Genomic DNA, 17664 nt, shown 5'->3' with positions numbered 1-17664 from the left:
GCACTTCAGTAAACGACCAGCTTTTTACTTCAATTTCTGAAACAGTGCTGCGTAAGGTTTGCCATTGACTGCGCTTGCAGCTAAACCATAATCCAACCCCACTTCAACTTCACTTGTTGCTGACACCCATTATTAGCAACAGGCCATTTTTCCAGCATAGACCACATGAGAGAGAGCCAGAGACTAGTATCTGAGGCAGGGAGAAAGCTTCCCTACACTGCTAAACACCAGGCAACCTGCATATTGCCAGTGCACTGATTTTGGTCCCAGGGAGAAAAGCTCCATGTATGTAGGGCCCCCATAATAGATCGATATCAACACCAAGTCACCATTTATAAAATGCTAAGGCTATATTTACTTAAATGTATCATATTCACTTGTGTAACATTGGGTAAATAAATTGGTTAGTCTCTAAGGTGCCACTCGTACTCCTTTTCTTTTTGCGAACACAGACTAACACGGCTGCTACTCTGAAACCGATATGTATTATGTATCACTTATTTACCATACAGCCTGTATGTATATATCACATGTATTATACACGTACCAAGAACGAAAGATCTATAAAGAGAGAGACTTTGGAATATACTGAGATCCCAATATACCAGCTGGGGGAAGAATCTGCAGCTTGTTTCCAAGAAGGGATCCACGAGCCCGGGAGCACCATATTAGGGCCCAGCCCCCGCCCATCCGATGCCAGGTCCCTGTTTCTCTCTCTGGGAGGCTTCTAAACTCTGCAGACTGTGAAAGGTCCGCCGCCTGCTGCTGCAGCACAGCCACTGTCTCCCGCTGGGACCAATCCTCCTCTGCCTGGCTCGCGGGCTGGGGCCGGGCAGTCCAGCCCCCCCCCTCCAGCGCGCGCGCGCGCGCGCGCGGCTTCCTCTCTGCGCTGCTCGGCCCTGAGCGTGTCTGGTGAAAGGTTTCCGCCGGATCAGCAGGCGGCGGCCGCCCAGCCAGACGTCCCAACCTTTCTGAATATTTCATTGGCGCTGCCCGCCGGGGATGGACAGGCACTGACTGCTGCAAAGAAAAGCGAGCTCCCGCAGAGCCGCTTCCTGCCCCTTGCAGCCTCTCAAAGCGGGCTTTGAGTCCTTCCTACAAACGAGTGATTGATTTTGGAAATGAAACCCCTCTGCTGGAGCTGACCCGCTGGGGAGCCTGCCTAGATGCAATTAAAACAACAACAAAAACCAAACAAGCCTCACATCTCTCTGAACTCTTTAGTGGCCAGAGGATGAGCCAGGAGCAGCTTTCCTATAAAAATCCCCGCCGGGGGCTGTGAAACAGTTTGAGGAGGGAAGGGCTGGATATGTTGCTGGAGAAGAGTTGCAGAAGGGAAGGTCCCTTTTTGGACGCCGCAGCCCTTAATGCATGAGAAAAATCAACCAACCAAGAGACTTATTATTACAGTGTTTCAGCTGTGACCAGGCTCGCCTGCACCCGCCAGGAGCCTGCTGAGACTGGCCCCCGAGAGTCATAGCTGCGGGTCGACCCCCTCATCCAGAATCTCTCTGCAAAGAGCCCCGCGCTCTCTCTTCCCCTGGAAGCCCTGCAGGGGCAACTGATGATGCGTCGTGCTCCCCTGGGCAGGTGTGGACTGAGAGGGGGGCCACAGCCCAAGGCGCTAGGGGTGGGCTCGTGGACGGCGCTGTGAAATCGCCCACGCTTGTGCCAGGCTAGCGGGGGAGAGGCGCGCACTGGCGTGGTGGATGCCCGCGGAGGTGCCCCCCCATCCCCGGGCTGGCCGCAGTAGCCGAGCTCTGCTGTGCTGCACCGTCGCTGGCGCTCGCTGGGTGATGGGGCCGGGATTGTGGAGTCATCGCTGAACGCCCAGCAGCGAGCCGCGAAGAACTCAGCGCATAAAGTTTGTTTCCACCCGCCACCTGCTTCTGCAGCCCCTCCTGCTCCCTCGGCCCTGGGGTGCCCTCCTGCTTGCCCGTTCCCAGGGCCGGGGAAAGCTCAAGCCCAGCTGCCTCTCCCGCCGGTGACCTCCCGCTGCCGCCCCGTGCTGCTCTGAGGACACAGGAGGCGGCGGCGGCAGAAGAGGAGCCGGGGAGCCCGTATGGCCGCTCCCAGCGAGCAGGTGGCGAGCGCGGCTGCTCCTGTCGCCACTGCGAGCCGGGGGGTGCTGTGAGCCCGGGGTGGGAGGGCGGACTGCGGCTGCCTCGGAGCTTCTCCTGCGGAGCACTGCGGGGCCGAGGAGGCGGCGGCGGGAGATGTGGCCGGCGGGAGCGGCCGGCCGGCTGCCCTGTCCGCGGGACTCGGCGCTCCGGCGGGCGGCTTTCTCCGGGAACCTCTCGGCTCTGCCGTCTCACCTAGCGCCCAGCGGCAGGAGCGTCCGGGTCTTCATCAGCGCCAACCCCGAAGGTAACTCGCCTGCGCGCGTTGGCCCGGGCGCCGGCCGCCTTCCAGCCCGCGGGGGACCCGGGGTGCCCCTGGCTCTGCAGCCCCGCGTCCTCCCTTCCGGCGGCTCCAGAGGTCTCTCCTCATGCACCCCCCCCCCCACACACACACACACACCCCGATGCCGGGCATTGCCAGCCTGGACCCTTAGATCACAGCTGAGAACAAGCCAGTGGGGCCTTGGCAAGCTCCTAGCTGTTCTGCACGGGGTGGTGTTGGCAGAAGTTGGTGCTTGTCTGCCCACATCTTACCCCCCCTCCAGACATGCTCTGGAGAGGGCACCAAGGCGGGCACAGCCAGCCAGCAGCTCTTCCTTTCTCTTGGCTGTTCTAGTGATCGCGCCTCCTGGGCAGAAGCACAGCAGGGGCGAGCCCTCTCCAGCTGGCCTGCGGCTGTGGGGGAGCAGTGCAGGGGTCCCGGGAAATGGTGGCGCTCAAGCCGTCCCTCCGGGTAAAGGGAGAAGGCGGTTCCGCGGCTGCAGCCGTGTCAGCTGCCCGGGGAGTCTCCAGGCACTTGCGGTTCACGGGGGAGCAGGGTTCTCCTCTTGTAGTTAGTGCAGCAGCCCCTAGTCCTGAGCTGAGCTGCTCAGGGCGCCTTCAGACCATCACAGCCACAGTCACGAGTCTCCAGCTTCCCAGCCCGGAGGACGGCTGGCATCGGATGACTCTGTTTCTCCCCTCTTCAGCCCACTAGCCCGATCAGCCTGCTCTTAGGCGGGGAGCCCTCGGGTCTCTGCCTTCCCCCGTGGTTGTGAAAACAAACTGAAGAGGAACAACTCTGGTAGCTGGCTCTTGCTCCAGGATTGTGCTGGGATCTGTTATTTTCAAGGTTGAAAGCTGAACGAGAGGCTGCTACGAGAACTAAATGTCTAAGAGCCGCCTTGCACCGAAGTTGCTAGATCGTGTATTTCACTGCCCTACGTTACCTGAAGTTTAGCTCTGATTTTAGGAAACGGACCATTTCACATATATATAGGCTGTGATATACTCAGAGTTTGCTACAACCCCCTTCCTGAAGAGTAACACACACAAACTAAAAGCACAGTATCGCCGGCTATGTATATTTATAATAAGGTAAATATAGTTTGAGCGAAACACAGTGAAGTGACCACTCAAGGCAACAACAAAAAATAGGTAATCTTCTAATGAATGTGCAGAAGAAAGTGCATTTTACTTGAAGATACTGTATAGGGATCTCTTTGTAAGAATGCCTGTTAAGGGAGGTCTTATGTACTGATTTCACAATATATTGCAATTAAGTGTAGGTCATACACAGTGATTAGTCTGAAATAGAATTTAAGGAGAACTTTTTTCTCTGTAGGTATTTTGGAGAGCAGAGGACTAAAGTTTACACAATAATCTGATCTTAATCCTGGTCTATTTACAAGGAAGAATTTCCATGGAAGTCTACAGCCTGGGTTTAAAAACACTGCAGCATCAGGCACTTTATTAGAAGTCCTTGAAACAATTAAGCAGCCTGTACTTAGAAGTACAAAATATTCTGCCTTCAGAGCTGAAGAATTTAGCATACATTCAGGAGAAGGAGTTATTCCCACTCATAAATTTAGTTATTTTAGAATTAAAGTTGCTCAAGTCTATTTCTTTACAAAAATCCAAACACTAAAAGTAAGGAAATCCTAGATTAAGGCAACATTCCTACCCCTTGCCAAGAAACTGTGCACTAATTTTACCATACTCATTCACATCAACCCGGTAATGCCTTCCCTGATAACGCTAATTTAATTCAACAATACTGTCACCTTCAATATACATAACAGAAAACAAAAAGTCACACTTAAAATGACAAATTAATTTGATTTTAAAAATGACAAATATCACAGCACAAATAGACATGTGGTTATGACTAATAGAGTACAGAAAACAAATTGTCACAGTAGTAACTTTTTCCAAGCTTTTTTGAATGCATGAGTCAATTTTCAACTCTCAAATTTGAGAGATTTTGTTGCTAAAAGGATTCTTGAAGGTAGATTCACCAAAATCAATTAGTGGTCATTAAAAATGTTTATAATGCTTAAACTATTTAAAAGATTAATGTAAAACTACAAGATATTAATTCTGTACAGAAAGAGTAAGTGCTGTAAATTTGGGGAAGATACATAATTGTATTCATGCATAAGTGACCAATTTAAACCTTGCTTGAAGTGTAAATATATTCTTAACTATGGAGTCACTCTGATTGTGATGTCTTCATAATATTTGTCATCAAAGTTGTTTGTCATCACATCCATTTGTCATATTAGCTAGATATTTCTGTTAAAATGCGCAGCAATCAATTAGTTTAAAAAGTTAATATTTAGGCCCATATCTCATAGTTAGCAGGATTGATTCCTTAAATTGTTACTTTGAGATATCAGTTTACTAACCATATTGAGATGAATGTAGCAGGTTTGCCTCTCAGAGTGATTTCTTTCAGGCTGTTTGCAGATTCAGGAAGACAACATTGCATTGATTTACCCTTGGTTCACATTTCCAATTTTTTCTTCACAGCAGTAAAGGCTAGATACATTCTGTTTTTTAAATGAAAGCCTGAGACAGGTTTTCCATAGTGACCAGTGATTCTGAGTGCCGAACTTGAGATACCTAAAAGAAGTCCGATTTGGAGAAGGGTAAGGTGTGTGACATGAAAATCCTTTAAAGCTGAGGCACCCAAAATCACTAGTCCCTTTGGAAAATCTTGGCCTTAGATCTAGAGAATCCTCTTGATGACAAATATCCATCCATGAAAATATTTCATAGAATCATAGAATCATAGAATATAAGGGTTGGAAGGGACCCCAGAAGGTCATCTAGTCCAACCCCCTGCTCGAAGCAGGACCAATTCCCAGTTAAATCATCCCAGCCAGGGCTTTGTCAAGCCTGACCTTAAAAACCTCTAAGGAAGGAGATTCTACCACCTCCCTAGGTAACGCATTCCAGTGTTTCACCACCCTCTTAGTGAAAAAGTTTTTCCTAATATCCAATCTAAACCTCCCCCACTGCAGCTTGAGACGATTACTCCTCGTTCTGTCATCTGATACCATTGAGAACAGTCTAGAGCCATCCTCTTTGGAACCCCCTTTCAGGTAGTTGAAAGCAGCTATCAAATCCCCCCTCATTCTTCTCTTCTGCAGGCTAAACAATCCCAGCTCCCTCAGCCTCTCCTCATAACTCATGTGTTCCAGACCCCTAATCATTTTTGTTGCCCTTCGCTGGACTCTCTCCAATTTATCCACATCCTTCTTGAAGTGTGGGGCCCAAAACTGGACACAGTACTCCAGATGAGGCCTCACTAATGTCGAATAGAGGGGAACGATCACGTCCCTCGATCTGCTCGCTATGCCCCTACTTATACATCCCAAAATGCCATTGGCCTTCTTGGCAACAAGGGCACGCTGCTGACTCATATCCAGCTTCTCGTCCACTGTCACCCCTAGGTCCTTTTCCGCAGAACTGCTGCCTAGCCATTCGGTCCCTAGTCTGTAGCTGTGCATTGGGTTCTTCCGTCCTAAGTGCAGGACCCTGCACTTATCCTTATTGAACCTCATCAGATTTCTTTTGGCCCAATCCTCCAATTTGTCTAGGTCCTTCTGTATTCTATCCCTCCCCTCCAGCGTATCTACCACTCCTCCCAGTTTAGTATCATCCGCAAATTTGCTGAGAGTGCAATCCACACCATCCTCCAGATCATTTATGAAGATATTGAACAAAACCGGCCCCAGGACCGACCCTTGGGGCACTCCACTTGATACCAGCTGCCAACTAGACATGGAGCCATTGATAACTACCCGTTGAGCCCGACAATCTAGCCAGCTTTCTACCCACCTTGTAGTGCATTCATCCAGCCCATACTTCCTTAACTTGCTGACAAGAATACTGTGGGAGACCGTGTCAAAAGCTTTGCTAAAGTCAAGAAACAATACATCCACTGCTTTCCCTTCATCCACAGAACCAGTAATCTCATCATAGAAGGCGATTAGATTAGTCAGGCATGACCTTCCCTTGGTGAATCCATGCTGGCTGTTCCTGATCACTTTCCTCTCATGCAAGTGCTTCAGGATTGATTCTTTGAGGACCTGCTCCATGATTTTTCCAGGGACTGAAGTGAGGCTGACTGGCCTGTAGTTCCCAGGATCCTCCTTCTTCCCTTTTTTAAAGATTGGCACTACATTAGCCTTTTTCCAGTCATCCGGGACTTCCCCGGTTCGCCACGAGTTTTCAAAGATAATGGCCAATGGCTCTGCAATCACAGCCGCCAGTTCCTTCAGCACTCTCGGATGCAACTCGTCCGGCCCCATGGACTTGTGCACGTCCAGCTTTTCTAAATAGTCCCTAACCACCTCTATCTCCACAGAGGGCTGTCCATCTCTTCCCCATTTTGTGATGCCCAGCGTAGCAGTCTGGGAGCTGACCTTGTTAGTGAAAACAGAGGCAAAAAAAGCATTGAGTACATTAGCTTTTTCCACATCCTCTGTCACTAGTTTGCCTCCCTCATTCAGTAAGGGGCCCACACATTCCTTGGCTTTCTTCTTGTTGCCAACATACCTGAAGAAACCCTTCTTGTTACTCTTGACATCTCTGGCTAGCTGCAGCTCCAGGTGCGATTTGGCCCTCCTGATAACATTCCTACATGCCCGAGCAATATTTTTATACTCTTCCCTGGTCATATGTCCAACCTTCCACTTCTTGTAAGCTTCTTTTTTATGTTTAAGATCCGCTAAGATTTCACCATTAAGCCAAGCTGGTCGCCTGCCATGTTTACTATTCTTTCGACTCATCGGGATGGTTTGTCCCTGTAACCTCAACAGGGATTCCTTGAAATTTGTTGACGGTCCTTGTGACATAGACAGAAATAACTATTACTAACAGTGTGTATAAATAAAAAAAATTAATAAACTGGAAAAAGATGCCAGTGCCTTGGATTTAACTATAATCTAGAAGTTAGTTATTTTCATATCTTAATAAAGTCAGGAATTTATTTTCTAAAGAGTGCCCCCAAAAAGTGAATACAAACATAATTTTGAAAAAGAACCCATTTGAAAATGCTTCAGATTCACTAACTAACAGATTTAGGACCTGATCTTATGTGTGTTTGTAGGTTCAGAGCCTTACTTGTTAATTCTCACAACATCCATTTGTGCACTCTGGGCTTGATCTTTCTAGTTTCTGAACCAGAAGTGGATTTACCATGAAACAAACCATGTGGTTGAATGGGGGCCCCAACAACAGGAGGGGACCCCAAAATGTAGGCCAAATCTCATCTGACAACTTGCCTCCAAGTCCCGGCTGGCGGTGCAGCAGGGCTCAGGCCGGCAGACTACCTTCATGCTGTGGCCGCTGGCCCCATGATGCTCCTAGAAGTGGCCGACTGCTGGCATGTCTCTGCATACCCCTGGTGTGGGGGAGGCAGCTCCACATGCTGCCCCTGCCCTGGGCAGCACACGGAGACCCGCTGCCCCCCACCCCAAAGGAGGATCTGGAACTGGGACCAGGAACTGTGGCCAATGGGAGCTGCGGGGGCGGCGCCTGCAGGCGGGGGTGGCGCCAGCAGGCAGGGGCACACGGCAACCCCCTAGCCCCCCAGCCTAGAAGTCAGAGGGGTGTGCGTGCTGGTCGCTTTGGGAGCCATGCTGCCCAAGGTAAGCACCCACCACTGTCCCCCTCCTGCACCCAAACCCCTGCCCCAGCCCAGAGCCCTCACCCAGCATCCAAACTCCCTCCCAGAGCCTGACCCCCACACCCCTTCCCACACCCCAGCCCCCTGCCCCAATCAAGGTGCCACTCTTTATTTTCATTTACTTCCCATTACTTATAATATAGGAGGAGGATAAAGAAAAAAAGAATGAAAAACAGGAAGGGGAGATAAGAGAGAAAGTTCTTTTTCTTGGCTGGTTCCCAAGGGCGGGCCCCTGAAAGTGAAGCTGTGCGCAGGACCCCACTAACTCTAAATCTGCCACTGTACTGAACATTCCTGAAATGTGCTGAGTGGCCTCAACTCCCACTGATTTCAGTAGGAGTTGAAAGTGTACAGCGGTGGTGGGCAACCTGTGGTCCACGGGCCAGCCTGTCGATAATCCACTGGCGGGCTGCGAGACAGTGTTTACATTGACCGTCCGCAGCTCCCAGTGGCCGCAGTTTGCCGTTCCCGGCCATGAGCGCTGCGGGAAGTGGCGCGGGCAGCAAGGATGAGCTGGCCGCCGCTTCCCGCAGCTCCCATTGGCCGGGAACGGCGAACCGCTGCCACTGGGAGCTGTGGGTGGCCATGCCTGTGGACAGTCAATGTAAACACTGTCTCGCGGCCTGACGGGCTGCAGGTTGCCCACCACTGGTGTACAGCATCTCACAGGACCTTGCAGGCCAAGCCATCAAATAGTAAGTGCTGCGAGTTTAGGGACACTGGCCCAGGTCCTCGGAGTTTTGGGGGCATCTAACACGCATTAGACCTTTGAGGATATGGGCCACTCTTTATTCTGGTTCCAATCCAGCAAAGTCCATAAGCAATATACTTAATTTAAAGCACATAAGTAGTTCCCTTAAATTACCAGTGTCTATTAAAGTTGGACACATACTTAATTACTTTGCTGAATCAGGGGTTCATTCCCTATTTTCAGTGCAAATTTCAATATATCCTTAACCCTGGAACTCTTATGGCATCTCCACAATACAGTTAACATAATATGCTGTATGGTTTCTAATTTCCAGCTAGAAAAGATGATACCTTTCAAATTTATTGAACACTGTTACACTGAATAATTGAACAGTAAACAACAATCATGGGTATGGCTAATTAGAAACAATAATGATCTATAGAAACTTTTTTTCTAGCTTAGATAAGTGAAAATATTTTTTCTCTAGTAGTTGATATCTATAGTGACCCTTGTTTCTGAAGTAGCTGATATTAATTAATTGAACGTTTTAATGTAGTTGAAAATTATTGGTCTTCTAAAGCAAATTAAAGCTGCTTTATTATTTGAAAAAGAAAGCTGTTTCCTATAGCAATCAGGAATTTTAAATAATTTTAAAATGCTGAGTCAAAGAAAATTACATCCCTTCACATTATCTAATTAGAAATATGTTTATCTATGGGGAAAAGTTAGAAAATTGTGTTTTATATTAACCTCAATCTTATCAAGAATTTTTGGTTGTTTTAAAGTGATAAGGAAGTAAATTCAGTTCTCTCAATATTTGTAATAAATTATTTTACAATTTTATGTAGAGGAAATCTGCACAAAATTACGCCTTTTTTAATATAGAGTCAGCTTCTGTAAATTTTTACTTCTATCAACAGTATTAACTCCTGTGTCTCTTCCTTCTGTTAACACACAGCTCACATTAACTATGACAATAGTTAGGTCTGAACTCTCACGTAGTTCTGGTATACTTGGCTGTGATAGCATCATATGTCGTAGATTAAGCACATTCAGGTGTCTTTTAGGTCTACAGACCAAGTATTGACAAAGTGGAAAACCTAGCTGCTTTGGGATGTGGTGCTGGTGATATAATAGGTGTCATAATGCGTCCCAGTTGAGCAGTACCACAGCATGGAGTTAGGAACTTAGTTTCTGAAGGTGACGTATTTTGAATGAGAACATAAAATCAAAATTCTGATAACCTGCCTTAATTAAAAATTCCATGGCACTTTGGAAAGCAGGGTAGCTGGGAATTAACCCTGGTGTCTTTGTCAAATTCCAGTTTCAGTAATTTTATCCACTACCTTAAGCTTGATCTGTTGTTCCCACTGGTTAAATTATTCTTGATTTGTTACTGTAAACAGCTGTGTAGTTTTTAGTGTGTTGCTACATTTGGTGTCTGGGGAAGGCTGTATGTCAGTAGTGAACAGAGTGAAATCATTAACAAAAAATACATATGGAGCCAAATCTTGCCCTCCTATACATGTGAACAGTCCTAATGAAGACAGAGAGGTAACGATGACTCGCATTTATACGTCATCCCTATGCATCTTCCTGCCATGGGTAGGGTAAGCAAGTCCTATCTGAGGGCTCAAGTGGAACTTAAGTAGTGTCTAGGACTTGACTGGGCCTTCTGCCCAGGAATGAATTTCACCCTTAGTGTTTGCTTTTGGGTCCATTACCCTAAACCCAAGCCAACCTCATTTCGACCCCTCCCTCCCTCTGGGGGAACACTGAAGATCCTCCAAAGTCTGTAGGATTTTTATCAGATTATGATGGTTAACACTTTATATAGTAGTTTTTGACATTTTAAATTTTATAAACTGGTTTCTGTGGCATAAAGAGAAACAGATAAGATGAATGAGGTTTGCTTTTTAAAAACTTGTATAAACAAAACTGCTGGCCTGTGCATGAGATATTTTTTCACTCAGTAGCTACTTAAAGTTTCAAGCATTAAAGCCATGTATAAGTAAGCTTGGCAGAATTCAATTTTTAATTTTTTTATAATTTTGACAGATATCAATGTTTATTTTTAAGGATTTGTTTTGATTTTCATTAATTTAAATGTTCACAGTTGTGGGATATTATAGGCAGGTCACACATTATGGGGGAAGACTATAATTATTGAATGAGAGTAGATGCTGAGATTCAAAAAGTTAAATGTTTATAACTGTTAAAACATAAATTGTCAATATCACATGTCAAAACATACAAAGTAATGTCCTTAGATCAAACTCTAATAAGTTCTCAAGCAGTATTTTGCTTACTTTGTCTATCTGTACATTTTAATTATTATTGATGGAAATATTTTTTCATTGGTTTGTGTGTGTATGGTGAAATCAATGTTTACCTACATTTACTGATTAAAAATCTAATCCTTCCAAGCCTTGTTTTATAAATTACAAGGATCGTAAAATAGATCAGATTAACTCCTTTGAACTCTTAAACTAGGCCTTGATCCAGCAAAGCACATAAGTCAATAGGAACTATACACTTATTTAAAGTTAAGCACCTGCTTATGTGCTTTGCTGGATCAGAGCCCTACTGACCTTAGTTGCTTTCACTAGAAAATGAAATTTGTACTGTACTAGGGAAGTAAGGTAATTTGTGTTATTTTGTAATGACAAATATTTATTTTCACCTCTAACGAGGATACTGAAATCCCACTTATTTGAAAAAAATCAGTGTAACCTTAACTATGGAGCTATAATATATGCATATAAGAATAGGTTTCAGAGTAGCAGCCGTGTTAGTCTGTATCCACAAAAAGAAAAGGAGGACTTGTGTCACCTTAGAGACTAACAAATTTATTTGAGCATAAGCTTTCGTGAGCTACAGCTCACTTAATTTGTTAGTCTCTAAGGTGCCACAAGTACTCCTTTTCTTTTTGCATATAAGAATGTTAGATAAGACGTCATTTAATATAAAGATTCAGGAGGCTTTGCTAACATCAAACTAAACACCTGGAACTTTAACAGTCTCTTGCAAGATGACCAAAATGGGATTTCATTACATTGTATTTCATTGTTATACTCTTATTTTTATAATATAATGCTAGAATTATTCTATTTAAAATGTTTTCCATTTACACTGAATATTCCAAAAACATGTGCAACTTTGCTCATGATATTATAGTATTTATTCAGGTGATTAGTCCCATTGAGTAGAATAGGGATACTTCTGTGACAGAAAGTTGCAGAAATGGGTCTTTATCTGCATTACTATGTTTGGACTTCTTTGTCTGCTGTTTTTGAGAAATTTTCTCTCCTTCTGTGTGTGAAAGACAGAGAAAATGAAATGGAACATGCATTTCTGTGGACATGCCATAGAACATTTACTGCTACCAATAAGCATAAAGCTGGCAACTCACAACCGATGAAGAATTATGATTGCTCTAATTATGGTGTTCTTGCCATATGTAGGGAGATAAAGATACAACATTTCCCTTCTGTAGCATATTCCCACTATACTACTTTATTTTTACTTGAAATGTTGATTTCCTTTTTTAAAAAAGCATTAAATCAATGAATAATCAAACACACAGAAGTCAAGAAAATACTTGTTAAAGCAGTTAGCTCTGGTCCATTATGCTTCTTCCCCAAAATACTGCATGGTCTCTTCTTATATGAATTGCATCATAGGAATATCTTATTTATAAAGATAATTTTATGTAATCTGGAAGGAATGTATTTCTTGTGTAAAGGAAAACACAGATGTTCAAGTGCATGAGATAGCAAGGGAGGTGTTGAAGAGATGTGGAAACAACTCCAGACTTTTTTACGTTAAGTGTCAGTTCCTGTTACCTGAAGTTGTATCTGTTATGGTTTTATGTAGCACTTATTATTGAGGTGTCTAATAGCTACAAAACAAACTACATTTGAAGAACAGTTGAGTATTTTTAAAGTTATGAACTCTTAAAGTTCAGTGACCCAGAGTCTGAGATGGTGGCAAATTTCAAATAATCTCATTTTTTAAATAGTTTCTAATTTGAAACAAATGCCCATTTCAGGAGGCTCAGAGATTAATAAGATCCAGCATTCCAGCCGTACAAGGCAGGACTCAGTCTAAAAAAATGGAATGGAAAAGTTTCAGCTTGGTGTTTTTTGTCTCTGTGGAGCCCTCTCCTCTGCGGCTTCAGAACTGATGAGGTTCTGCTGCATCAGTTGGTGAGGGGAAGGTTTTTGGGGGGTGTATACCTCCTGTAGAATGCAGAACCTTGCTCTGTGTAAGCAAGTAAGTTTCCTGAATAGGATGGTGGGAAGGACTGTTCCAGAAGTGGCACAAAAGGATCCACTGCAGTGCAGATCCGTTGGTGCTTGTTTCCATTGTGGGAAGTGCTCATTGAGCCATGGAAGAGGGTGCATTGGACTTAAGTAGTTTCCGTGGGGGCAGCTGTGGAAATTGCTCATGACCTCCTGTGCATCTGCTGAGTGCTCAGGCCACCGAACTTGGTGATCCGGCTAAGGATTTGGGTATATGTTAAAAAATTTATAATTGGAACAATGAGAAGTTTTTTGTTTGTTTAATAGATGCCAGAAATGGCTGAACAGATTTTGCTGATATGTTTTAAATGCACACAGTGCAGAGGATCAACTGAAAAAGCAAAAAGATGTTTTGGGACTTTTATAGAATTGCAAAATATTCAGTTCTTCAGCTTTGTTTGTTCTCCTACATCTTTAGGAAGGAACAAAATTACCTAAAAACAAGCCATTTCCCTGCCCTGCACAATCCAAAAATAAAAGGAATGTGTTTGAGAAAGGTAAGAAACTAAAAAAAAGGAGGTGGGGTGGCTATCATAGGATTGGAAGGGACCTTGAGAGGTATTCTAGTCCAGTCCCCTGCACACATGGCAGGACTAAGTATTATCTAGACCATCCCTGAGAGGTTTGTTTAATCTGCTCTTAAAAAATTCCAATGATGAAGATTCCACAACCTCCCTGGGAAATTTATTCTAGTGCTCAACTACTCTGACAGTTAGGAAGTTTTTCCTAATATCCAACCTAAACCTCCCTTGCTGCAATTTAAGCCTTTTGCTTCTTGTCCTATCCTCAGTGGTTAAGAAGAACAGTTTTTCTCCCTCCTCCTTTTAACAACCTTTTATGTACTTGAAAACTGTTATCATGTCCCCTCTTCGTCTTCTCTTTTCCAGACCAAACAAACCCAATTTTTTTCACTCTTCCCTCATAGGTCATGTTTTCTAGACCTTTAATCATTTTTGTTGCTCTTCTTTGGACTTTCTCCAGTTTGTTCACATCTTTCCTGAAATGTGGCACTCAGAACTGGACACAATACTCCTGTTGAGGCCTAATCAGCGCAGAGTAGAGCAGATAATTACTTCTCGTGTCTTGCTTACAACAGTGCTGCTAATACATCCCAGAATGAGGTTTGCTTTTTTTGCAACAGTGTGACACTGCTGACTCATATTTAGCTTGTGGACCACTATGACCCCCAGATTCCTTTCTGCAGTACTGCTTCCTAGGCAGTCATTTCCCATTTTATATGTGTGCAACTGATGGTTTCTTCCTAAGTGGAGTACTTTGCATTTGTCCTTATTGAAATTCATCCTATTTACTTCAGACCATTTCTCCAGTTTGTTCAGATCATTTTGAATTATAATCCTATCCTCCAAAGCACTCGCAACCCCTCCCAGCTTGGTATCATCGGCAGACTTTATAAGTGTACTCTCTATACTATTATCTAGATCAGTGATGAAGATATTGAACAGAACTGGACCCAGAACTGATCCCTGCGGGACCCCACTCATTATGCCTTTCCTGCATGACTGTGAACCACTGATGATTAGTCTCTGGGAACAGTTTTCCAACAAGTTATGCACCCACCTTATAGTAGCTCCATCTAGGTTATATTTCCCTAGTTTGTTTACGAGAAAGTCATGTGAGACAGTATCAAAAGCTTTACTAAAGTCAAGATATACACATGGCTACCACTTCCCCCTATCCACAAGGCATGTTACCCTGTCAAGGAAAGCTGTCAAAGCAGGTTGGTTTGACATCATTTGTTCTTGACAAATCCATTCTGACTGTTACTTATCACCTTAGATCTTCTAAACGTTTGCAAATTGATTGCTTAATTATTTGCTCTATTATCTTTTTGGGTACAGAAGTTAAGCTGACTGGTCTGTAATTCCCCAGGTTGTCCTTATTTCCCTTTTTATAGATCGGCACTATATTTGCCCTTCTGGAATCTCTCCCATCTTCCATGACTTTTCAAAGATAATCGCTAATGGCTCAGATATCTCCTCAGTCAGCTCCTTGAGTATTCTAGGATGCATTTCATCAGGCTAGACTTGAAGACTGGTGGACATGAAGACATCTAACTTGTCTAAATAATTTTTAACTTGTTCTTTCCCTATTTTAGTCTCTGATCCTACCTTATTTTCACTGGCATTCACTATGTTAGATGTCCAGTCACCACCAACCTTCTTGGTGAAAACCGAAACAAAGAAGTCTGTAAACACCTCTACCATTTCCACATTTTCTGTTATTGTTTCCCCCCCCCCGTCACCCCCATTGAATAACGGGCCTGCCCTGTCTTTGGTCTTCCTCTTGCTTCTAATGTATTTGTAGAATGTTTTCTTGTTATTCTTTATGTCTGCAGCTAGTTTGATCTCGTTGTGTGCCTTGGAATCTAATTGTGTCCCTACATCCTTGTGTTATTTGTTCTCCCCAAACACCTTCCCCTCAAAATATCAATCAAGTAACAAACAAGCAAACCAACTACAAAAAAAACCCCAAAAAACCTCAAACCAACACCAAACCAAAAACCCAAGCAGGGATTTTACTCTGAAGACAGAAAGCCAGAGACTGCGTGAAGTCCACTAGGACTGCACTATTGCTATTGATTATGGAAGATGCTCAGAAGCTGAGTGATAAGCAGCATTACAAAACTCTAGATACTTAGATAATTTTGACAGCTTTCTCATTTGAGAGAAGGTAAACCTATTTCTAAGACTTCAAAATAGTTAATAATGTTGTTATTGAGGTCACAAAATAGTGCTTGAAAAATTTAAGGTTTCCAGATTCACCTAACACAGCAGTCTATTAGCACCCTAAAGACCACATTGTCCAAGGGAACTTTCAAAACTAACAGTACTTCTTGTGCAAACTGAATATTTATGCTCAAAGAGTATCAGAGTTGCACATCCAAACACTCTTCATGCTGAAGATGGGCCTTAGCCACCAAGCTGAGACCCAGACCCAGACTTCTGCAAAATTCAAGGATATACAGAGTCTGGGTTTGTTTCAGCCTATTCAGGGGTCCTGCAGAGGAGTTTGCTCTGTATCCAGAAGTACACATTCCCTAAAGTTCAGATTGTTTGGATCTGCGGTTTTGGTGCAGGTCCATCTTGTTGCCATCAAAGAGGGGTGAAAAATCACAACACGGCAGAGCACATCATTTCCTTTCTTACCACAATAAATGTCTGAGGGTTGCTTTATATCTTTACAAGTATTCGCATACCAATCTTGGCTCCTAGTAGTCTGGTCTTTAGACATATGAGCATATCTCTCATTGTTTGTTTGGTTTAGAACAGAGGTCTCAAACCATGGGCCGCATGCAGCCCGCGGAGTTATTTCCTGCAGCCCGCCATAGGCGCCGACTCCACTGGCAGCCAAGCTCCCCTCACCCCCGCCTCCCCTATTTCCTCGCCCCAAGGGCGCCGCGTCCCCGCTCCTCCGCCTACCTCCCAGTGCTTCCCGCTGCCAAACTTAGGACTTTCCAGGAGGGAGGGGGGAGGAGCGGAGATGCAACACACTCAGGAGAGGAGGCAGAGAAGAGGCAGGACTGGGGCGGGGACTTTGGGGAAGGGGTTGGAAGGGGGACGGGGAAGGGGTGGGAAGAGGCAGGCAGGGGTGGGGACTCATGGACTAGACAAGCAGTCTGAGGTATGAAGTTCAGCATGTGTGATTCTTTGCTGTGAGTAGTTGGAGGTGTTTGTTAAAAGTGGCAACATATTTTGTATGAATAGTTACTTTAAAAACTTCCTGCCATTACAGCTATGTTGATCGACTGTTAGTGTAGATCATCAGTGTTACTGACCACATAAGGAATAGTTACAGGTGTTTATATTTTATTAAAACCCCTCTTCACATGACAGTTTTAAAAAAAGTTAATGCATTGACTTTTAATAGCATACTATATTACTCTTCATTTTTTTTCATTTTTGACTATACTTTTGTTTCGTTTTATGAAAAGGTTTCAGTGATGCGGCTCTCAGGCCAGTGTACGAGTCCTCATGTGGCCCTCGTGGTGATTTGAGTTTGAGATCCCTGGTTTAGAAGTTCAGTGCCACTGAGATGGGTGTATTACGCCAGAGTCTGTCCTTTTCTTCTTCCACTTTTTGGCTTGTAGGAAGGGATTTGAGCTTCATACATTGGATTATAGTTTCCAAGCATGGTTAGGGAAGATGGAATTTCCAAGTGCAGATTCTACATTATATTAAACTTTGGGCTGATACACAGTTACAGTTTTGATTCCGGTCCCTATTATCTCACTTTCAGTTTCAAAGTAAACAACAACGAAGTCTTTGCTCTCCAGCTAGATGGGTGACCAGCACTACAACACATTTAGCAATAAAGAACAGGAACATCACCACTCTGCACCGATCTGAGCTGGGAGAGCTCATACCCCCAAGTTTGTTTTACATAAGAAGATGAAATGGTGTCCTGAAAGTCAGTCCTCTGTGGCGCCCGCACCTCAATAATCCCTTCAGCCTCAGCATGGTGTGGGGACCCAGTTTGTGATGGGAAGGTGTAATGCACAGGGAGATAAACTCTCCTCCCTGAACAACTACGGAGTTGCTTCTTTCTCTCTCTGGTCTAGTGTAGTGGGTTGAC

General features: G+C 44.5%; 1 protein-coding gene across 3 annotated transcripts in view; it reads left to right on the top strand.

The window, feature by feature from the left end:
- Positions 1 to 569: 569 nt before the first annotated feature.
- The window catches only part of NWD2 (NACHT and WD repeat domain containing 2), a 135800-nt gene continuing 118705 nt past the window's right edge, over positions 570 to 17664 (top strand). The window contains exon 1 of one of the 3 annotated variants that reach the window (XM_075127979.1): positions 570 to 2367. In XM_075127979.1, the coding sequence (XP_074984080.1) occupies positions 2217 to 2367 (151 nt within the window). In that variant the 5' untranslated portion in view covers positions 570 to 2216. The remainder of the gene's footprint in view (positions 2368 to 17664) is intronic. The other 2 variants (XM_048848593.2, XM_048848596.2) reach the window with 2 other exon arrangements.

Source organism: Caretta caretta, chromosome 4, assembly GCF_965140235.1.
Source record: "Caretta caretta isolate rCarCar2 chromosome 4, rCarCar1.hap1, whole genome shotgun sequence".
NCBI lineage: Eukaryota > Metazoa > Chordata > Testudines > Cheloniidae > Caretta > Caretta caretta.
This window is presented reverse-complemented; position numbering and strand designations above follow the sequence as displayed.